Genomic DNA, 22,755 nt, shown 5'->3' with positions numbered 1-22,755 from the left:
GGGTCTTCGCAGATGTAATTAAGGATCTTGAGATGACATTATCCTGAAATTTATGGTGGACTTAATAAGAGAAAGGAGTGTCCTTATAAGAAAAAGGAGCGGCCAGGCTCGGTGGCTCACGCCTGTAATCCCAGCACTTTGGGAGGCAGAGGAGGGAGGATTGCTTGACCCCAGGAGTTCGAGACCAGCCTGGACAACATAGGGAGACCCTGTCTCTACTACAAAAAAAAAAAAAAAAAAAAAGGAGAGATACATTTGAGACGCAGAGACACACAGAGAAGGCCAAGTGACGACAAAGGCAGAACGCGGAAGGCTGCATCTACAAAGAACTCCAAGGATTCCCAGCAGCCAGCCAGCAACCCAGGAGAGAGACATAGGACACACAGATTGTCCTCAGAGCCTCCAGAGGGAGCCAACCCTGCTGACAACCTCATTTCATTATTCCGGTCTCCTGAATTGTGAGAAAATCACGTTCTGTTGTTTTAAACCTCGCAGTGTGTGGGCATTTGTTACAGCAGCCCCCAGGAAACTAATAGCATTCGCCTATTTACTTTGTTTACTGTCTGTCTCCCTGAGGGCCACGAATTTTGTGTTTGGTTCATTTCTGTGAGCAGAAGCAGGCACAGAGTAGGTAATAAGTACTTAATATGTGCCAGACGCTGTTTTAAGTGCTTTTACATGGTTTCATTCATTTCATCCTTATAGTGAGCAACGTTTTGGAGCAGGCACTACTATTTACAGGGAGCAAACTGAGACCCCGAGGGTCGTGGTCAGGATTCCAACCCACTAAATGATGTTCCCTGGATAATTACAGAATCAGAAAACTAGGAGTCCGAAGGGCAACATCAGCACGTCCCAATCACCACGAAGCTTCGAGCTCTCTCTCGACTGCAAACGAAAGGCATTAACCGGCTTTGCCCACAGCGTGGAGCCCAGGAGACAGACGAAGGTTTCACCTGCGCACGCGTTTACCCACAATGCACCCCGCGCCGGCGCGCGTTGCTCCGCCCCCTTTTGCATTACAAGCCGCGGCACTTTACGGCTCTCTTCCTTGTTCCTCCGGCGGGAACACGACCCGCCCCGCCCCTTTCGCCCAGCGGGCCCCGCCCTACTCCGCGTGGATTGGTTGACTGCCCTTCGAGCCCGGTGCTGACTGGCTTGCGCCTCTGCCACTTTCTTTCAGCTTAGTGGTGCGCGGCGCGGCGACGACCGCGGGGAGCGTGTGCAGCGGCGGCGGCGGAAGTGGCCGGCGAGCCCGGTCCCCGCCGGCACCATGGTGAGGGCAGGGCAACGGCGGGGTCTCACCGGGAGGCGGGAACAGCGGTCGTTGGGAGCCCTGCGGGCGGGCGCTGTGGGCTGGGTTGGCGCGTGGCGAACGTAAGGTCCGAGCCTCGAGTCCTGCACCCCGGCACGAGGCTGGGAAACTGAGGCCAGAGACTGCAGGCGGCTCTACCACGTTCGTGTCTGGGATTTAGGGTTGCACGGACTTGTATCCACAGTACAGTGGCCTCGCCTTAGTTAGTTTTCCCAGTTTGCAGGTGGAGAAACTGAAGTAAAAAAAAGGTGGGGATCCGCCAAATGCAGCACAGAGTTTTTGGGCAGGGAAGGGGTCCCTTACTCTTCGGGCCCAGTCTGACCTCCCTGATTGAAAACTAGAGTGCTGGGAAGTAGGGGGCCAGTCTGAGTTGTGAAACTTAGTTTTAGGAATTTCAGAGCTTGCAAGATGCTAGCAGCACAGCCTCCTAGGCCTCTTGTTTTCTGGCTGAAAAGCAGGCCTGGTGCTGGAGTGTGGTGTTTCTCCTTGGGTCAGATAACATGTCATTCCAGCGGAAGGGGGCGTTTTGAGCCAGGGGTGGACAAAGTACATCCTCCCAGTACAAAGAAGGAAAATTGCGGCCCAGGTCTCTGCAGGGCCACATTGTTTATGATTCTGGAAGTTCTGGATCTGGGCTAGAAAGTGCCCGTGTCCGCCAGTGTGCAGATGGGAAAAGGAATTCAGAGCTGGGAGTTTCCTGGCCCATCAGCATCTGGCCGTTCTTTTTTCAATGAGAGAAACCAAGGCCCTTGTTGGGGATGTGACTTCCAGACTCTGTGAGACAGTAGGAGATTCAGTAACCAGGAGGGTCCCCCAGGGGTGGCTGCATCAGAACTGTGGATTAGTGAGAACTCTCCCTAAATCCGGCTGGTCAGTGTGTAACCACCCAAAGGGTTCATCTTGCCTGCTTCCTAGACAGAGCCGATTTATCAAGACAGGGGAATTGCAATGGAGAAAGAGTATTTCACACAGAGCCAGCTATGCAGGAGACCGGAGTTTTATTATTGCTCAAATCAGTCTCCCCTGAGCATTAGGGGATCCGAGTTTTTAAAGATAATTTGGCGGGTAGGGGCTCAGGAAGTGGGGAGTGCTGATTGGTTGGAGCTTCCTGAGGTTGGAGATGGAGTCATTGGCGCGGGGCGGGGGTTGAAGTGAGGTTTTCTTGCTGTCTTCTGTTCCTGGGTGGGATCGCAGGACTGGTTGAGCCAGATTACTAGTCTGGGTAGTGTTAGTCAAGTACAGGGTCTGCAAAATATCTCAAGCACTGATCTTAGATTTTATAATAGTGATGTTATCCCAAGGAGCAATTTGGGGAGGTTCACACTCTTGCAGCCAGAGGCCGTATGACCCCTAAATGGTAATTTCTAATCTTGTAGCTTATTTGTTAGTCCTATAAAGGCAGACTGGTCCCCAGGCAAGAAGAAGGTCTTTTCGGGAAAGGGCTATTACCAATTTTGTTTTAGAGTCAAACTATAAACTAAATCCCTTCCCAAGGTTAGTTCGGCCTATGCCCAGGAATAAGCAAGGACGGCGTAAAGGTTAGAAGCACGATGGAGTCGGTTAGGTCTGATCTCTTTTCACTGTCATAATTTCCTCAGTTACAATTTTTGCAAAGGCGATTTCAAGCGCAAGGATTCAGAGAGCCTGTCCCTCTCTGCCGTGTACTTAGAGGGCAGAGTTGGCATGTAAGACTGGGCAAAGCTGAAAGGATCCATCCCTGTGTTAAGTTTTGTGGAAGCAGGATCTTCATTTTTCTTCCGACTAGATTCCCAGTGTGTAGAACGGTGCATGGGCAAAGTATGAACTCATTCATTCAGCCCCTTCCCACCTTCTGAACATCCAGTGTCCTGGCTGTCCAGCTGTTTCCTGGAGGAGTGGCCGAGAATGGACAAGGCATCACAGGATACACACTTCCAGTTCCCTGTCATCAGGGCAGGGCCAGAAGGAGTGGCCTAGGTTAGCAGCGGGGATAGGCAGTTCTGGACAGCTTCCTGAATTAGGAGGCACTGGGTTTAGATCCTCGTGGATCTAGACCTGAGAACCAGATTCCAGATGCTCCAAGAAAGCCCAGAGAAAGGAATTCTCTTTTCTGAATTTTCTTGTGACCTTCCCTAAACCAGGGTGGGGCCTCTCCCATCACACTTGGCACTTTTTTCTTTTTCTATTTCATTTTATTTATCTTTTTGAGACAGAGTCTTGTTCTGTCGCCCAGGCTGAAGTGCAGTGGCGCAATCTCAGCTCATTGCAACTTCCACCTCTCGGAGTGATTCTCCTACCTCAGCCTCCCAAGTAGCTGGGATTACAGGCACGCACCACCACACCTGGATAATTTTTGTATTTTCAGTAGAGATCGGGTTTTACCATGTTGGCCAGGCTAGTCTTGAACCCCTGACCTCAGGTGATCCACCCACCTCGGCCTCTCAAAGTGCTGGGATTACAGGCGTGAGCCACTGCACTCTGCACTTTTTTTGTTTTTCGGAGCTGAGCTCTCACTCTGTCATCTAGGCTGGAGTGCAATGGCACAATCACTGCAGCCTCAACCTCACAGGCCCAAGTGATCCTCGCACTTCACCTCAGCCTCCTAGGTAGCTGGGACCACAGACATGCGTCACTAAACCTGGCTAATTTTTACATTTTTTGTAGAGACAGAATCTTGCTGTGTTGCCCAAGCTGGTCTCATACTCCTGGGCTCAAGCGATCCTCCCACCTCAGCCTCCCAAAGTGCTGTGATTACAGGCGCAAGCCACTGTGCCCAGCCTCACCTGGCCCTTTGATATATCTTCTTTTAAGATTTTGAGGATCCACTCCTTCCTCTGACCTCTTTCTCCAACAGAGTTTGGAGATGAGGATGTAGGAGAAATCAAGATATGTGGTCACAGCCCCAGGCCATTGCAGCCTTGGAGGGCCTGGGAGTCAGGCAGCTCCCTGTCCCGCAGCCACTCCTTCCCTTACCTGTGGGGTGGGGCGAGTGTTCTGCCTTCCCTGCATGCTTCCCTGGGTGGTGTGTGCATTTTTCTTGTGTATTTATTCAGCAAATATTTACCGAGTCCCTCTCATGTGCCTGGCCTTGTGTTTGGCCCTGGACAAAGTCCACACCCACTTTGAGTGTTCCAGTCTAGCGAGGGACACAGGTAATAAACAAGGTAATTAAAGGCTGGCTGCATCCTATGATGGAAACAAACACCCATGAGGCAGAGGGTGGCCATTAAGAGGGCCTGGCCAAAGGAGGTGATGTTTTAGCAGCCACGGGAAGGTCTGGGGAAGGTCACCCCAGGCAGAGGCAATAGCAGAAGCAAAGGTCAGGTGGCAGGAATGGGTGTGGCGGCCAGTGTGGCAGAGCCTCTCTGCCCTGGCTCTATAGCCGGCCTCGGGAGCGTTGTGAGCGGGTCTGCACCAACCCTATTTGGGTTTTTGTTTTTTTTTTTTTTTTTGAGACAAAGTATCACTGTCACCCAGGCTGGAGTGCAGTGGCACGATCTCAGCTCACTGCAGCCTCTGCCTCCTGGGTTCAAGTGATTCTTCTGCCTCAACCTCCCAAGTAGCTGGGACTACAGATGTGCGCCACCATGCTTGGCTAATTTTTGTATTTTTAGTAGAGATGGGGTTTCACCATATTGGCCAGGCTGGTCTCGAACCCCGACCTCGTGATCCGCCCACCTTGGCCTCCCAGAGTGCTGGGATTACAGGCATGAGCCACGGTGCCTAGCCAGTCTTTCTTTTGTTTTTGTTTTTGTTTTTTTTTTTGAGACAGTCTCGCTCTGTTGCCCAGGCTGGAGTGCAGTGGCGCAATCTTGGCTCACTGCAACCTCTGCCTCCTGGTTTCAAGCAATTCTCCTGCCTCAGCCTCCTGAGTAGCTGGGATTACAGGCGCCCACCACCACGCCCAGCTAATTTTTGTATTTTAGTAGAGATGGGGTTTTGCCATGTTGGCCAGGCTGGTCTGGAACTCCTGACCTCAGGTGATCTGCCCGCCTCAGCCTCCCAAAGTGCCGAGATTACAGGCGAGAGCCGCCGTGGCCATCCCACCAGCTCTCTTTGTTTCTCAGATGTTCTTTCTGCTGCTTTTTGGATGGGACTGCAGGTGACAGGCAAGGAGGCCGTGGGTCCTCCCAGGCTGTGCTATTGGTCGCTGAGACCAGGTGGTGGCCCGAGAGGGTCCGTCACCAGCATGGAAGGTGTGTCTACAGGCCACCTGCTGACAGTAGGGCATCTGCCTCTGGGCAGCTTTGCCAGGGCCTTGCTGGATGTCCCTGGGCAGGCCACTTCTGCTGTGGGCGCTGGCGCCTCTGCAGAATGAGAGGTGGGCCTTTAAGGGCTAGCCTGACCTCTGCCCCTTCCCTGGTGATCCAGGAGGAGGTCCGAGGTCCCGTTCCTGTTACGGACTGGAGAAAGAAAACAGGCTTGCTGAGAAAAACTCATGGCTTCTTCACAGTAAAGGGCGACCTGAGCATGGGACCCATGTGCTAGTCTGTGGCTCCTGTGTTTTCTTTGTGGCTGGTGGCACCCAGTCAGACGCACACCCAGCCGCCCGCAGCCCTCCTCCCCTGCCTCTCCGAGCAGCTGCCCCGGGGCCACATGTCCCCTTCTTCCCCCTTATCTGGCTCTTCCAGGAAGCCGGTGCAGGAAGTGGGCTTGGGCCTGGCTTCCTGCTGGCACCGACCTCCCCTGGGCAGCTCTTCTCAGGAAGGGGCTGTGGGATGTAGGAGTCCCTCCCCAACCCCTTCCTTTCATCGGGGAGCCACCCCGCCAGGGTTGAAGGCCATTTCCGGCCTCCACAGGGAGAGGCCTTCAAGTTCACACCCCCTGGAAAAGCAGCCACCCTGTGGATCAGGGTGGTGGCCAGGGCAGGACTCCCAGCAAAGGCATCTGGGGTCAGGGCCACCTGGAGTTCCAGTCACCAGGACAGGGCTAGGAGAAGCCTCTGTCCCGTGAGGCTCTGTCTCGTCGTCAGGGCCCCTTGGTGCTGGGGCCTTCCTCATGGCATAACTAGAACGGGCATGTTATAGGACCCCGCACCCAGGCACAGCTCTGCGTCACCCCGAGGCAGCTCCCAGTGTACGGGTTGAGTTTTCTGTTTCCAAAATGAAAGTGTTGATTTTCCCCCCAATAATAGAAATACTACATATTTGACATAATAAAGAAATTCAGTAATGATGGAAAAAAACATTTTGAAACCAGGCGTGGTGGTGCATACCTATAATTCCAGCTACTTGGGAGCTTGAGATGGGAGGATTCCCTGAGGCCAAGAGTTCAAAACCAGCTTGGGCAATATAGTAAAACCCTGTCACCACCAAAAAAAAAAAAAAATCTTGAAAGTTCACCTTACCTGGTGACTTCCTGTCTTTGAAAACCCAGTTCAGGGCCGGGCGCGGTGGCTCACGCCTGTAATCCCAGGACTTTGGGAGGCCAAGGCAGGCGGATCATGAGGTCAGGAGATCGAGACCATCCTGGCTAACACGGTGAAGCCCTGTCTCTACTAAAAATACAAAAAAAAAATTAGCCGGGCGTGGTGGCGGGCACCTGTAGTCCCAGCTATAGGCTGAGGCAGGAGAATGGCATCAACCCGGGAGGCGGAGCTTGCAGTGAACCAAGATCACACCACTGCACTCCAGCCAGGGCAACAGAGCAAGACTCCGTCTCAAAAAAAGAAAACCCAGTTCAGGCGGGGTGATGGCTCATGCTGTTACTCCAGCCCTTTGGGAGGACCAGGCAAGCAGATCATTTGAGGTCAGGAGTTCAAGACCAGCCTGGCCAACATGGAGAAACCCCATCTCTACTAAAAATACAAAAATTAGCCGGGCATGGTGGTGCACCCCTGTAATCTCAGCTACTTGGGAGGCTGAGGTGGGAGGATCACTTGAACCCAGGAGCTGGAAGTTGCAGTGAGCCAAGATCACACCACTGCACTCCAGCCTGGGTGATAGGCTTGCTTCCCAGGCTCAAGCAATCCTCCTGCCTCAGCACCCAAGTAGTTGGGACTACAGATGCGTGTCACCATGCCCAGCAAAGTTTTGTGTTTTTAGAGCAAGACTTCATCTAAAAAAATAAAAATAAAACCAGCTCAGATGTGGCCTTCTCTGATGGGACCCCTGCAATGGGGCCTGGTGGTGTCAGTCTTGGGCCATTTGGGGCTGCCCTGCAAGGCATGGGCTTGTGCATGCTTCAGGCAGGACCAGGCCAGCTCTGTCTCCTCCTAGCTCTATAGTACTGGGCAAGTTCCTTGGTTTCCAAGCTGTAGTGTCCTCAACTCCATACACAGAGTAACCTCATCAACATGGATGCATCTCAGAGATACCAGTTTGAGCTTAAAATACAAGCATTAGGGCAGGCTCGGTGGCTGATGCCTGTAATCCCAGCACTTTGGGGAGCCAAGGTGGGTGGATCACCTGAGGTCTGGAGTTTGAGACTAGCCTGGCCAACATGGTGAAACCCCACCTTTACTAAAAATACAAAAATTAGCTGGGTTTGGTGACGCACGCCTGTTGTCCCCAGCTGCTTGGGAGATTGAGGCAAGCTGCTTGGGAGGCTTGAACACGGGAGGTGGAGGTGACAGTGAGCTGTGATCGTGCCACTGCACTCCAGCCTGGTTGATAGAGCGAGACTCCGTCTCAAAAAAAAAAAAAAAAAAAAATTTGACCAGAGTGTTTAGCACCAAGAGCAGGTGGTGGCCACCTACGGGAGTAGGGAGGGTGTGTGAGGCTTTTCTTCCTAATCTAAGAGGCAGGTGTGTGTTCCGGGGCTGGGCAGAGTAAGGAAATGGCATTTCCGGTGGGGGGTGATTGACACGCACTCCTGTGCCCCCTCAACCACACCGCACCATCTATGAGTTGTGGGTGGAACTCAAGACCAGAGCTCCCAGGCACTGGTCAAACAGACAAATCATGTGGCTTTATTTGCCTTTCAGCTTCCCTTGTCACTGCTGAAGACGGCTCAGAATCACCCCATGGTGAGTACTCAGTGGTCTGGGACAGCCTGTTTGAGAGGGGGCCAGCCTCAGCACAGGGGCGGTGGCTGAGCAGACAGCTTCCTGGCCTGCCTGTCCACCAGCATGGCAGCTCGCTCCCTTCTCCCTCCCCAGGAGCGTCCACACTCCTGTCATTTCTGCTGCTTGTAAGAGTAATACATACATACTTATTAAAAATTTAATGGGCCAGTTGCAGTGGCTCACGCCTGTAATCCCAGCACTTTGGGAGGCCGAGACAGGAGGATCGCTTGAGCTCAGGAGTTCAAGATCAGCCTGGGCAAGAAGAAAAAATTTAGCCAGATGAGGTGGTGTGTGCCTATAGTCACAGCTATTCAGGAGACTGAGGCAAGAGGATTGACTGATCCCAGGAGTTTGAGGCTGCAGTGAGCTATGATCATACCACTGCGCTCCAATCTGAGCGACAGAGTGAGACCTTGTCTCTAAAAAAAGAAAAAGAAAATTAATGAGGTGGAAGGATCACTTGGGCCCAGGAGTTCAAATCCAACCTGGGCAATATAGCAAGACCCTGTCACTTAAAAAAATAAAAAGAACTTCAGGTTGGGCGTGGTGGCTCAGGCCTATAATCCCAGCACTTTGGGAGGCTGAGGCTAGAGGATGGCTTGAGTCCAGGAGTTTGGAGACCAGCCTGGGCAACGTGGAGAAACCACATCTCTCCATAAAATATAAAAATTAGGGCCGGGCGCGGTGGCTCACGCTTGTAATCCCAGCACTTTGGGAGGCCGAGGCGGGTGGATCACGAGGTCAGGAGATCGAGACCACAGTGAAACCCCGTCTCTACTAAAAATACAAAAAAAATTAGCCGGGCGTGGTGGCGGGCGCCTGTAGTCCCAGCTACTCGGAGAGGCTGAGGCAGGAGAATGGCGTGAACCCGGGAGGCGGAGCTTGCAGTGAGCCGAGATCGGGCCACTGCACTCCAGCCTGGGTGATAGAGCAAGACTCCGTCTCAAAAAAAAAAAAAAAAGAAAAAATATAAAAATTAGCTGGGTGTAGTGGCGTGCACCTGTAGTTCCAGTTACTTGGGAGCCTAAGGCAGGAGGATCACCTCAGCCTGGGGCGTTTGAGGTTGCAGGTCGCTGGGTAAGAGTGAGACCCTGTCTCCAAAAAATGATAATATTGGCCGGGCGTGGTGGCTCATGCCTGTAATCCCAGCACTTTGGGAGGCCGAGGTGGGCAGATCACGAGATCAGGAGATCGAGACCATCCTGGCTAACATGGTGAAACCCCGTCTCTATTAAAAATACAAAAAAATTAGCCAGGCGTGGTGGCGGGTGCCTGTAGTCCCAGCTACTCGGGAGGCTGAGGCAGGAGAATGGTGTGAACCCGGGAGGCAGAGCTTGCAGTGAGCTGAGATGGCGCCACTGCACTCCAGCCTGGGCGACAGAGCGAGACTCCGTCTCAAAAAAATATATATATATAATATTACATACTAACACTTCAGTTAAAGTGCACAATTTAATGGCATTTGGTGCAGTCACAGCGTTGTGTAACCACCACCTCTACCTAGGCCAGAACATTTCCATCTCTTCAAAAGGAAACCCCATCTCCATCAGCAGTCACTTCCCAGCCCCAGCCCCTGATGAGCACGAGGCAGCTGCTGTCTCTTTGGGGTTGCCTATTCTGGATATTTCCCATGCATGTGAATGGAGACCATGAGGCCTTTCGAGCCTGGTGGCTGTCACTCAGCACCGTGTTTTTGAGGTTCATCCACCCTGTGGCCTGTGTCAGTGCCTCATTCCTTATAGCCAGACGATACTGCGTGGAGCAGATACTTACCACTTTTTTTGGAGGCGGAGTCTTACTCTGTCGCCCAGGCTGGAGTGATCTGGGCTCACTGCAAGCCCCGCCTCCTGGGTTCACGCCGTTTTCCTGCCTCAGCCTCCTGAGTAGCTGGGACTACAGGTGCCAGACACCACGCCTGGCTAATTTTTTTTGTATTTTTTTTTAGTAGAGACAGGGTTTCACAGTGTTAGCCAGGATGGTCTCGATCTCATGACCTCGTGATCCACCCACATCAGCCTCCCAAAGTGCTGGGATTACAGGCATGAGCCACCGCTCCTGGCCTACATTTTGTTTATGTGTTCGTCTGCTGATAGGCATCTGGGCTCTTTCCCCTTTTTGGCTATTGCGAGTAGTGTCACTGTGAATGTTCATGCATACATTTTTGTATGGTTGCCAGTGTTCATTTCTCTTGGGCAGATGCCTAAGTTGAGTCATTTAAAAATCACGGCCTTGATGGGAGGCCATGGTGGGTGGATCACCTGAGGTCAGGAGTTTGAGACCAGCCTGGCCAACATGGTGAAACCCCCGTCTCTACTAAAAAATTAGTTGGGCGTGGTGGCAGGCGCCTGTAATCCCAGCTACTTGGGAGGTTGAGGCAGGAGAATCGCTTGAACCTGGGAGGCAGAAGTTGCAGTGAGTGGAGATCACACCATTGCACTCCAGTCTGAGCAACAAGAGAGAGACTTCATCTCAAAAGAAAAACTCAGCCTTGGACTGAGTGCGGTGGCTAATGCCTATAATCCCAGCACTCTGGGAGGTCAAGACAGGAGGATCACTTGAGCCCAGGAGTTTGGGACCAGTCTGGGCAACAGTGAGACCCCACTTCTACAAAAGGAAAGGAAATTAACCACGTGTGGTAGTGTGCGCTTATAGTCTCAGCTACTAGGGAAACTGAGGTGGGAGGATGGCTTGAGCCCAGGAGGTTGAGGCTGCAGTGAGCCATGATCATGACACTCACTCCAGCCTGGGCAACAGAGCAAGACCCTGTCTCATAAAAGACACCAAAAAATCTCAGCCTTTTCATAACAGCAGCATATCTTTAAAATGATGTGCTACTTATCTTTGTTCTCAAAACATACCAAAATAGATGAGTAATTATTGCAGTAAAAAACAGCATTTGTGGAACACCAAAGCCCAAGTATCTGGTGTTGTGTGGGTACCTGCCAGGACCAGCCCAGCTGTGCCCACCTGGCCCCCAGCCACCCTGGATCAGTGGCCACCATCACCATTGTCTCACTTACTCCTTTAAACATTTCTGTGTTTCTTAGTTTTTTCTTTTTTTAAGACCAAGTGGCTGGCCGGGCGCGGTGGCTCACGCTTGTAATCCCAGCACTTTGGGAGGCCGAGGTGGGCGGATCACGAGGTCAGGAGATCGAGACCACGGTGAAACCCTGTCTCTACTAAAAATACAAAAAAATTAGCTGGGCGTGGTGGCGGGCGCCTGTAGTCCCAGCTACTCGGAGAGGCTGAGGCAGGAGAATGGCGTGAACCCGGGAGGTGGAGCTTGCAGTGAGCCGAGATCGGGCCACTGCATTCCAGCCTGGGTGACACAGCAAGACTCCGTCTAAAAAAAAAAAAAAAAAAAAAAAAAAAAAAGACCAAGTGGCACTGTGTTGCTCAGGCTGGAGTGCAGTGGTGCGTTCTCAGCAACCTCCGCCTCCTGGGTTCAAACAGTTCTCCTGCCTCAGGCTCCCGAGTAGCTGGGACTACAGGCGCGCACCACCATGCCCAGCTAATTTTTATATTTTTAGTAGAGATAGGGTTTCACCATGTTGGTCAGGATGGTCTCAATCTTTTGACCTCGTGATCTGCCTGCCTCGGCCTCCCAAAGTGCTGGGATTACAGGCATGAGCCACCACACCCGGCCCAGTATCATTTTTTAATTGCACAAAGGTTGGTGTCATGATAGACTGTCTAACTGCCAGCGAAGTGTATAGCGGAGGCAGGGCCTGTAAGGAAGGCCATTTAGGGGTCTGGGAGCTGTGGGCTGAGGCCTGGAGGTGGTGGTCCGTCTCAGGGCAGAGCTACACCTCCTGGGGGACCCATGGTGCAGGGCTCCAGGGCTACAGCCAACCTCTGGCCTGTCTCTCTTCTAGTTGGTGGAGCTGAAAAATGGGGAGACGTACAATGGACACCTGGTGAGCTGCGACAACTGGATGAACATTAACCTGCGAGAAGTCATCTGCACGTCCAGGGTGGGTGCTGCGCCCACCAACAGGGGTGGGATGCAGGGGGTGCACACTCAGCGTCCTCCCTCCCTCCTTGGGCCTCATGGGAGGAGTCAGTGGGGGAGGCCACCTAGGACTGCTCGTCCTGCCAGGGGTCAGTCGGGAGGGACAGGGCAGGGTGGGCTAGGCCACCAAGTCCCCCAGTGTGCCCTGGACTTGGACCCTGTGGGAGACTTTCCTGCTGTGTCTGTTGGTGCCACCCCTGACCTGGAAGGACCTAGGCCTGGGGACTCCCTGTGGCTCAGGTTGGGGCAGCCCCCTCCAGTGGAGGCCCGAGCCTCCCGGACTCTGCTGCCTTTAGTCCAGCCTGGATGTTGCCTGGACTCTGCGGGCCATGGTAGTGTGGCTCTGGGATGTCCGGGATGCCCAGGTCACAGTGGGCAGGAGCAGCGCCAGGACCCGGTGGGCCAGGAGCCACCAGCCAGAGCCCAAGACCGGGAAGTGCCTGGCTGGGAGCGCTGCTGGGTCGGCCGGGACTGGAAGATGGTTCCCCTGGCGTCATGGGCCTTCCCTGCCCCTGGAATGACCCACAGAGCACTGAGGAGGAGGTCAGGGATGGTGCTGAAGGCAGCGGCTCCCTTGGACTCCTCCCACCAACCTTCCCTGACCCCATCTGTCTTGTCTCCCTGTGGGTGACAGCCTCCCATGGTATAGGGAGGAAGCTGCTGGGGAGCTTGGAGTGCCTGCCTGGGGTCACCTTGACAGGACAACAGGGCTTGAGGGGGGAGGTGCTTCTTCCTGAAGTGGCCATATCTTACCCTGACCGTCACCCACACCCGGGACTGGGCTTCTCATCAGCACAGTGGGGACAGATGGTGAGGCTGCTGTGCAGCAGCGCTAGAAGCTCTAGAAGCTGCTTGCTAGGTTTCGTGCCATGGCCTGTCGGAGGGCGTCTGGGTGGGTCCAGTCTGGCTGTGTTGGATGGTACCTTGGTGCAGAACCGCGTGCCTCCCATCTGCGGCCAGCGGGGCTCTGTCCGCTTCCAGCATTGGAATCACCAGGTGTGTTGCGTGTGTGAGCATGTGCGGTCTTGTGGACACCTCCAGGTCCTAGACATGAAAAGCCTGTTAATTCAGAGGCTGCGTGGTCTCCAGGGGTTGGTCTGGCCTCTGCCTCCAGCTTCGAGTGGACGAGTGGCTTTCCCTGAGCAGCCTGCCTCTGTGGCCGGACGGCGATGCTGCTGTCACATGTGGCTGGGAGGAGAGGTGATGGGAACTCACATTGTCCCCATCTAAGTGGGGCCCTCCCTCCCTCAGAGGCAGGCCACAGGATACAGAGACCCCGGGCTGAGAGACCTCTGGAGCGTTGTGGGCAGGAGGCAGGGGCCTCCCTGCAGTGAGCTCAGGCCCTGCCCAGGTTCCTGCACGAGGAAGCCTCTGGGCCCTGCCTTGGAGAGCTGGGCGCCAAGCCGCCTGCCCAGGCCCTGAGCCCCCACAGAACCATAGTGTGTCCGCCCCACGAGCTCTCGAGGGGTTCCCGGGAGAGTGAGCACCCAAAGGGGCTGTTCCTTCCCGCCCAGCGCTAGGCCAGGCCACACCCACCCAGGCGTGGAGGAGAGTGTCTGACAGGAGGACCTGGGGATTCGAGTAGGTAAGGCCTTTTGGGGGCCAGAGTTAGCCAGATGAGAAGTGGGAAAACCACGTGCCAAGTTCTGGGGGCAAGCCCATGGTGTGTGTTCTGGAAACAGTAAGTTCCATCTGGAGGGAGTGTCGTCGGGCTGGGAGAGGATCGCCAGGGCGGGGCAGGATCTCCGGCCCTAGAAAGCCCTGCTGAGGTTCTTAGACCTTACCCCCAGGACAGAGGGGGCCCTGGGTGGGTTCCAAGCTGGAAGATACTGTGATCTGACTTTAAAGGGCGTTGGGGGCAAAGGCCATCCAGGCGTCGTGCATGGATCTGTCCAGGAACCTGGGCGGTGGGGCGGGGCTGGGAAACTGATACGGTAGGAATGGCCCTGGTCCCTGCTAGTCCCTCGATCTGCTAGTCCCTCGATCTGTCCCAGTGGGGGCCTCAGGGAGGCATTGCAGCATGAGTCTGTGACTTTGCAAGGCCCCCATTTCTCCAGTCTCGGTTAGCTCTCCTAAAACTGGCATCGCTGGGAGCCGCCCTTGAGCCACCCTGGCAGGACCCAAATCCCCCCATTCCCCGCCCCTCTTCACCCACCACACTAGGCCTGTAGCTTGCTCACATGTCCCTGCACCCCAGCTCAGGCCCTGTCAGGAGATACTTGGATGAATGAATGAGTCAGGGCACATAGAGAGGCTTCCAGAAGTGAGGTGGGGCTGGGGCAGAAGGAGGAGTAGCTGGGCTACAGCTGTGTCTGGTGCACAGGGAGGCCCCCACCCGCTCTGGGCTTTGGGCTGCAGGTGAAGAACCCCAACCAGAGAGAGCCCCATCCCAGGCTGTAGGGAGCCCCAGTCAGCCACTCCTGAGCCAGGCCCACCGGCAGAGGATAGGAGCCAATCTTCCTTGTGGGTGCACGATGGGGGCTGCGCCTACCACACCCACCCTTGCTCCTGGGTGGAGGATTGCCTGGGGTCAGGAGAGATCCTGCCTGCAGGGTGGACCCCTTGCCACGTATGTCCCAGGACTGAGACTGTGCAGCTTGCAGGGGTGGTACGGGGTGCAGGCCGGGCGGGATCTGCAGGGCCTTGCGCAGATCTGAGACCCCGCTCCCAGGGCTGAGCCAGACGGCCCGGTGATAAGTTAATAACCTGCTCCCCTTCTCTGCAGGACGGGGACAAGTTCTGGCGGATGCCTGAGTGCTACATCCGCGGCAGCACCATCAAGTACCTGCGCATCCCCGACGAGATCATCGACATGGTCAAGGAGGAGGTGGTGGCCAAGGGCCGCGGCCGCGGGGGCCTGCAGCAGCAGAAGCAGCAGAAAGGCCGCGGCATGGGTGGCGCCGGCCGAGGTGGGTCTCCCCTCTCTAGTGGACGTACCTGGGGCGGGAAGACAACCACACGCGGCATCCCTCCTTCTTGGGGTTGGCCTTCTTCGCTGGTGCCCTCGCAGCGCTGCCTCGGAGCCTCCCGACCCTCCTGGGCCCCCCTCCTGGTCCTTGGCCATGAGCCGAGGCCCAGGCAGAGGAGCCCCGAGACCTGGGACTCAGCCCTCCTCTCACTGCGCCTCCTGGCGGTCCTCAGGGCACATCAAGTCACCTCCCCAAGCCTCAGTTTCCCCTCTTAGAGGGCCTGGTGGTACCCATCTGTCCAGGCTGGTGGCACCTCCACTTGGGACCTGGCGTGGGGCCCTTTCCCTGCTGTGGCTCTATCCAGAGCCAAGGTCTCCTGCCCCCACCGGAGATGATGAATTGGCATAAAATTCCATTTGTTAGGCCTGGGGGCCATCTGTAGTCCCTGCCCCTCCTCACCTCTGTCCCTAGCTCTGTGTTCTCGGGGGGGGGGGGACCTGGGCTTTGCTTCTTCCATCCGTGGGCACTGCCTGTGTGCTGGGCTCAGGTGCCAGCCTGGGGGCTTGCAGCATGGCATGGCTGCCCCCGGAAGGTCCCAGGTGCCAATTCTGAGTGCAGGCTCACGAGGTGGTAAGGAGTGAGCCCGAGGGAGGGGCAGGGATAGTACTCCAGGCAGGGAGCTTTGGGAATCTCAGGGTGGGTGGGGCCTCTGGGGTCTCAGGCCTGGCTCCTTCCCAGTACTTGGGGTCAAGGTTGTTGAGAGAGTGGGTCGGGTCCTACCTAGGGAAGTGGGGAATTTCTCTGGCCGCTCTGCAGGAAGCCACGGGGCCACGGGGTGCAGATAGCAGCCTCGCAGTAACCCCCACCAGGCCGTGCACCCTGGCACAGCTGGTCCTGCCTGGTGAGAGGGGAAGTTGGTGGCCCAGGCCAGTGTTGGCCTCTGGCCTCTGTCCCCACAGGGACTGGTGGCCCCTGGCTGATGAGAGCCCTGACCTCTTAGATCCTCTGAATCTGGACCCCTGACCCCACCTTCATGGGGTTGAGGTCTGCAGAGTACACGGTGATTCCAGTTCCTTTTGGGGTCAGTCCTCCTGTCCCCAGACCTCCCTGGCCCACGGCTGAGCCTCCGAGCGGGCTCTGTGGAGGGCCTGAGCTACGCTGCCTGCAGCGCTGGCCTCTGGCCCCTGGCACCCAGCACATGGGCCTCAGGGCCAGCTCCTCTTGCTGGCCTTGGCTCTCCTGCTGTTTGAAGCCCCAGCTTTGATTTCCTCAAGCGTTCATCCAGCTAGAAAGTTCTCTGAAACGGCTCCCTAGACGGGGCTCACAGAGCTGGGGTCCCCGAGGGAGACAGAGAGGGAGGGATCAATGTTGGGTCCCGGCCTGCCCAGCCTGCTGTGTCCAGGCCTGGCCTGTGGCAGGGGTGGCGTGAAGGGGCGCCGGGCACACAGAGGGTGTGGGGACAGGCGTGCCCTGCGTGCAGCCTGCTCAGGATTACTGTAGGCGCCGCTGTAGCGTCCACTCAGTCCCTGGGGCCCTCATCTCCCGGGACCCCCCTGGGTGGGGGTGCTGGAGCCCCCTGTCACCTACCCAGTGGCCACATGCTCCCACCTCAGGGGCTTCATGGAAAATGTCATTTGTCCTCATGGTCTACCTCTGTGGCCTCAGGCCTGCTGGGGAGTCCCCTCCCCTTCCCCATCCCTGGGGCTGGATACACAGAAATCCCTCTTTCTGTTTTCCTCCTGGCAGGTAGATGAGGGGCTGTGGGTGGTCCTGGAGCATGGGAGACCCCACCTCAGGCAGCCCCCAGCCTGGCCTACTGCCCTGGTCTCTGCTCCACGCCTCTCCTACCTCCTCCTCCTCCAGGAAGCCCTTCTGGCTTTGCCCTTTAGGAAGCCAGCCCCAACCCCCGACGTGACTTAGTGTCCTCTGTCACCTAGTCCCCCCTTTCATCCTTGGGGGCTGGGTCTAGTCCCATAATGAGGATGCCCTGGAGTTCCTGCCTTCCTCAGATGCTCTGCCCCACGGAGGAGATCCAAAGCACCCTCAGTCCCCACCTCACACATGAGGAAGCTGAGGCTGGGGACTTAGGTGACCTGGCTTAGAGTTTCAGGGCGCTGGGATCCTGTCGAAGGTCCCACCCACCTGGCTCTGCTGCAGCCCCCTCTCTCTGTCCTCTAGGTGTGTTTGGTGGCCGGGGCCGAGGTGGGATCCCGGGCACAGGCAGAGGCCAGCCAGAGAAGAAGCCTGGCAGACAGGCAGGCAAACAGTGAGCGCCCACCCAGACCGGCCGCTGCGCCCCCTCCTGCCAGGGCGGCGATTCCGCTCCACAGTCTCGGACAGATCTGCTCGGAAAGGAAGAGGCGGGCACCGGGGGAACCCCCTTTGTGTTTTGCGACCCTCCTTTTAGGTGAAGCCCCTTTTTCTTGCTAAAACCGGCAATTCTCTGGTTGGAAATGTTACTTGGTGTTTTTGGTTTTGTGAAACGGCCGTCCCAAAGCTGGCGGGATTCCTGGAAGAGTCTGTGTTGAAGGCATCTTTCAAGCCCTCGCTCTGGTTCTCAGGGCAGCATTTTCCAGGCGGGTTTGTTTTGCATTTCTCGGAGGCTCTCCAAGCAGCGACCAGACAGGAGTTTTTATTTTAAGCTGTTCACGCCGGACTGACAGCTTGCAGAGAGTTTCCTTGGGCGCGGCCCCAAAATTGCCTTCAAAACAAACCCGGGATGGTTGAAAGCCTTCGAACTCATGCAGGGGATGCCTCGGGCCCTGGCCCTTCGCTTCCTCTCGTGTTATGGAAATAAAAACAAATAAAACTACACACTGCACATCCACTGTTCCTTTTGAGCCTCTGGGCGCACCTAGCGGGTCTCCTGCCCTCTGTCCATTGCTGGGTTCTCAGGAAATCCTCGTTCCCATAAGGGAAGCTTCCTTTTGAGAGTTCTCACCAGGCGTCAGCGGCACAGTGGGGCACTGATGTCCTTTTACAAAAGGCAAGACCAGCATCTGGACAGTGAGGGCTCTTGAGAGTCCCCGGTGCCCCCCACACCAGGTTGTCCTATAACCTCCTCCCCTCTGTGGAGATGTTAATGCTGAGGGGTGTGTGGGGAGGGAAGTCCCAGGCAGGGGCCACGCATGGTCCCCATCACCCCCTCCCGGGTGGCCTGGGCTCCATCATCTATCCTCATCTGTCCACACTGGCGTTCACACAGAGAAGACAGGACAGGAATCCCCTCGGAAGATTGTCATGGAAGATTCTCACGAGGCTCCTGCCCCCTTCCTGAGCCAGGCCGGGCTTGTCACACCTTGGGCGCGCACCTGAGACACTGAGTCAGTGCTTTCGGGAAAGGCTCCGGGTAGCATCTGCGGACCGTGAAGCAACCACAGGGAAGCCCTGAGCCAGGCCGTGGCCCGTTCCCCCACGTAGCCTTCTCTTCAGGGTCCCCGTTTGGAGACCTATTTTGAGAGGTGATTGGAATAAAAGGTCCCGTCCGTGGGGGAACTCTTTTTCTTGAGTCTTCAGAGTTACTTGCCATCGTATAGATTTTGCATTTACAATGTTCTAGCCTGGGATGCTCTCCTTGTGTGTGGGGTGGGGAACAATGGATATCTGCTGTCACCTGAATCCTCTCCGCCACAGTGGCACTTGATTGATGGTTAGAGATGGGGCATGTGGGGTCCAGGCTGTGGCCTGCCCTGAACCTTACAAACCTGCCCCCTCAACACAGGCAGGGGCAGCAGTTGGGGGCCCAGGCCTGGAAGCCTTGGGATGCACTGGCCCACTGCAACCACCTGCCTGTTGGACAAGAACATTTTTTTTTTTTTGGGACGGAGTCTTGCTCTGTTGCCCAGGCTGGAGTGCAGTGGCACGATCTTGGCTCACTGCAACCTCTGCCTCCTGGGTTCAAGCGATTCTCTTGCCTTAGCCTCCCGAGTAGCTGGGATTACAGGTGTGCACCAACACAAACGGCCAATTTTTGTATTTTTAGTACAGACACAGTTCCACCATGTTGGCCAGGCTGGTCTTGAACTCCTGATATCAAGTGATCCTCCCGCCCTGGCCTCCCAAAGTGCTGGGATTACAGGTATGAGCCACCGTGCCTGGTCGACAGGAGCATCTCTTGGCACATCCCATGCCCCTACAGGGTGGGCCGTGCAGGGGGCTGGGCTCACAGGGCGAGGTGGGTGGGGCAATCTTCAGAGAAGGAGGGAAGGAAGGGTGGGGAGCAGGGAGGCCCCATTTGCAGCTCCTACCCCTCGTCCTAGACTCACTGGCCCTTAGAGGCCTCTGGGGCTCTCCGAGGGGCCTGGGCTTCTTCCTCCCAGGGGTCGTGTGTGTCATGCGGCGTGGATGAAATCCAGGAGCTCTGGGGTCAGATGTCCTGGGAAGTAGGGATGGGAAAGCCCTCGAAGGCCCCTTCCCCTTCCTGCTGATCTCCGTTTGTTTTTTTCTCCCTGACCAGACTCTGAACTCAGAATGTGTTCCAACACCCCCTAGGTGCCTTCTTACCATTCAGGGTACCAGGTGCTGGGGCTAATCCCCGGGCTCTTCTGCCTACGTAATTGTGGCTTCTTGCTGGCGCAGAGCCGGCTCTGACCTTTCCAGCCCGGCAGCTGCGGGCTCCAGGCCCAGTCCCTCCTGGCCCGTGACTTGAGCTGCAGAGTCCCCTCGCCTGCCTCTGCCAACTTGGCCTCCTGGGCTAGAGTGGCCCCTGCTTAGGGGCAGCCGACTTCCAGAAGCTTCTGGCCCCCCTCCCTCGAGCTGGGTGTCGGATCAGCTCTGTGTTTCATTCTTCCTGGTTGGTTTCACAAAGCCTCATCCTCAGCCCCCTCAACAAGAAAAGAAACCAAAAGCACCAGTCTAGTTCCTAAATCCAAGGCTTCCTGGTCTTTCTGTCCCTCCAATGGTCTGTTGGGCCCAGGGTCCGTGCCCTCCTCACCCAACTGGGGCTGCCTTTATTGCAGATGGTCCCCACCCGCCCCCAGACCTTCTCTCCTGGAGTTTGCTTTCTGTTAGGGAGGCCCACGCCTGGTGCTGTGCTGTGACTCAGCCCGGGGCTGAGCTCTGCAGGGCCAGCCCACAGTCCTCCGCCAGAGTGCGACAGGCCTGGGTCGGCTGCTGACGCCACCTCATCCTGGAGCCAAACACCCGCTTCAGGGACAAAAGTGCAGAGGCTGGCCTTGGGCAGTGGCCCCCCGAGAGGCAGCTGTGGGAAGCCATCCCTCTCTCCTCCTCCCCCTCCTCCTCCCCCTTCTCCTCTCCCATCCCCCTCCTCTCACTCCCCATCTTCCTCCCCATCCTCCCCCATCCCCCTCCACTCATCCCCCTCTCCCATCCCCCATCCCCCTCCTCCCTCTCCTCCTCCTCTCCCTCCTCCTCTCCCTCCTCCTCTGGGCTTCACCTGCTGTTCCCAGAGCTACTCTGACAGCCACCCCCAGATGGCCTGTGTCCCTGTCACCTCCCTCCCCACCTTATTCTGTTGGAGCCCAGGGCCTGGCACAAGCCTGGCACTAGGGCCACTTGTCTTGTCCCAGGTGCTGGTGACACAGCCCTGGCAGTCCTTCCCTTCCACAGGAGTAAGCCGGCCACAAGCATATGCATGTCAAATGCATAAATGCTGTAAAAAGAAGAAACCAGGCCAGGCGCAGTGGCTCATGCCTGTAATCCCAGCACTTTGGGAGGCCGAAGTGGGCAGATCACCTGAGATCAGGAGTTCAAAACCTGGCCATCATGGTGAAACCCCATCTCTATTAAAAATAAAAAATTAGCCGGACGTTGCAGTGAGCCGAGATCCTGCCACTGCACTGCAGCCCAGGTGACAGATCGAGACTTTCTCAAAAAAAAAAAAAAAAAAGACCAAAACCAGAAACAGGGCGGGCTCGTGAGGAGGTGAATGAAGAGGTGGTCAGGGAAGGTGAGAGAAGGACGTTGAAGATTCAGGAAGGGCTTGAGAGACCAGGGAGCCAGCCATCTTGGGAAAGAACATTCGGGACCAGCAGGGGTCAGGAGGACAGTCCCGTGCAAAGGCCCTGTGCCCAGGGGACACAGGAGCAAAGAGAGGGGCAGGAAATGGGGAGGATGTGGGCCCTGAGTGACACGAGAAGCAGCCACAGAGGGTTCTGGAACAGTCAGAAGCAGGGGTGGAAGCTGGGAGGGCAGGAAGGGGGCAGTGCTGGGGGTTCAGGGCAAGGAGGAGGAGGCTGCCAGGGCCTAGGCTGACCAGCTGGCCTTGCCCAGGAAGGACCCCGAGGTGGCACTTCCTTTCCACAGAGCAAGAGGACGCCGGCGGGGTGCCGCAGCTCACACCTGTCATTCCAACACTTTGGGAGGTTGAGGCAGGTGGATCACCTGAGGCCAGGAGTATGAGACCAGCCTGGCCAACAAGGTGAAACCTTATCTCTACTAAGAATACAAAAATTAGCCAGGTGTGGTGGCGTGTGCCTGTAATCCCAGCTACTCAGGAGGCATTGCTTAAACCCAGGAGGCAGAGGTTGCAGTGAGCCAAGATCGCGCCACTTCACTCTCCAGCCTGGGCAACAGAACGAGAGTCTGTCCCAAAAAAAATGATAATAAATTTTTTTAAAAAATTTAAGAGGAGGTCCAGTCAAACCAAATCTCTAGTGGACAAGAAGCTGCTGGCCACGCAGAGCCTGGAACAGGTGGAGGAACTGCAAGCGCGGAGCCTCTGAACTGTGGGGAAGGGGCAGAGGTGGGGTCAGGGCTCAGGTCAGAAGCCCCTACAGGAGCTGGGGTGAGCACTTGCAGGGATCTGTTCCTGACGCTTGGCATCAGCCACTTCTTTTTTTTTGAGACAAAGTCTCACTCTGTCGCCCAGGCCGGAGGGCAGTGGTGCGATCTCCACTTACTGCAAACTCTTTCTCTCAGGTTCAAGTGATTCTCCTGCCTCAGCCTCCTGAATAGCTGGGATTACAGGCGTCCGCCACCACGCCTAGCTAATTTTTGCATTTTTTAGTAGAGACGGGATTTCGCCATGTTGGCTAGGCTGGTCTCGAACTCCTGACCTCAGGCGATCCACCCGCTTGGGCCTCCCAAAGTGCTGGGATTACAGGCGTAAGCCACCTCACCCAGCCAAGCATCAGCCACTTTTCAAGGAGACTTCGAGTGAGGGCGAGGATTCCCTGAGTTCCCACTCAGCCTTGCCGCTCAGCCCCGTGGGTGTCCAAAGCCACTTGCAACCCAGCACCTTCGAGGGTCCTCACAGATGGAGAATTGAAGGCTCAGGACAGGCACACGATCCGAGCAACAGCCGATCCTTGTTTTTTATTTTTTTTACAGATAGGGGTCTCACCATGTTGTCCAGGCTGGTCTCAAACTCCTAGGCTCAAACGATCCTCCCACCTTAGCCTCCCAAAGTGCTGGGATTACAGGCCTGAGCCACTATGCTCAGCCAACCATTGTTTATCTATCATGAATGTGTGCCAGGCAGCTCCGGAACTCACCCATAGCGTGGCGACGCCATTCACTGCTCAGCCACAGAGAGGGTGAGGAACCTGCCCCAGGTCACACAGCAATGGTGACC

The 22,755-nt window shown here is 56.0% G+C and overlaps 1 protein-coding gene across 2 annotated transcripts; it reads left to right on the top strand.

Annotated features, from left to right (window-relative positions):
* Positions 1-1,012: 1,012 nt before the first annotated feature.
* Positions 1,013-18,035, top strand: LSM4 (LSM4 homolog, U6 small nuclear RNA and mRNA degradation associated). Of its 2 annotated transcripts, XM_055236513.2 has the most exons (5): positions 1,013-1,276; positions 8,220-8,261; positions 12,176-12,274; positions 15,038-15,221; positions 17,400-18,035. In XM_055236513.2, exons 1-5 carry the CDS (start codon positions 1,274-1,276, stop codon positions 17,489-17,491), a joined length of 420 nt encoding a protein of 139 aa, XP_055092488.1. In that variant the 5' UTR covers positions 1,013-1,273; the 3' UTR covers positions 17,492-18,035. The 2 variants fall into 2 exon arrangements, with proteins under 2 accessions (XP_055092488.1, XP_063472541.1); XM_063616471.1 differs by having other exon boundaries at positions 1,146-1,276; positions 15,038-18,035.
* The last annotated feature ends 4,720 nt before the right edge of the window (positions 18,036-22,755 follow it).

Source organism: Symphalangus syndactylus, chromosome 13, assembly GCF_028878055.3.
Source record: "Symphalangus syndactylus isolate Jambi chromosome 13, NHGRI_mSymSyn1-v2.1_pri, whole genome shotgun sequence".
NCBI lineage: Eukaryota > Metazoa > Chordata > Mammalia > Primates > Hylobatidae > Symphalangus > Symphalangus syndactylus.
This window is presented reverse-complemented; position numbering and strand designations above follow the sequence as displayed.

What these genes read in the sequence shown, in the direction of transcription:
- LSM4 (XM_063616471.1), top strand. An exon ending in CGGCTCAGAATCACCCCATG is followed by an intron (nt 8,262 to 12,175) that starts GTGAGTACTCAG and finishes TCTCTCTTCTAG; the next exon opens with TTGGTGGAGCTGAAAAATGG. An exon ending in AAGTCATCTGCACGTCCAGG is followed by an intron (nt 12,275 to 15,037) that starts GTGGGTGCTGCG and finishes CCTTCTCTGCAG; the next exon opens with GACGGGGACAAGTTCTGGCG.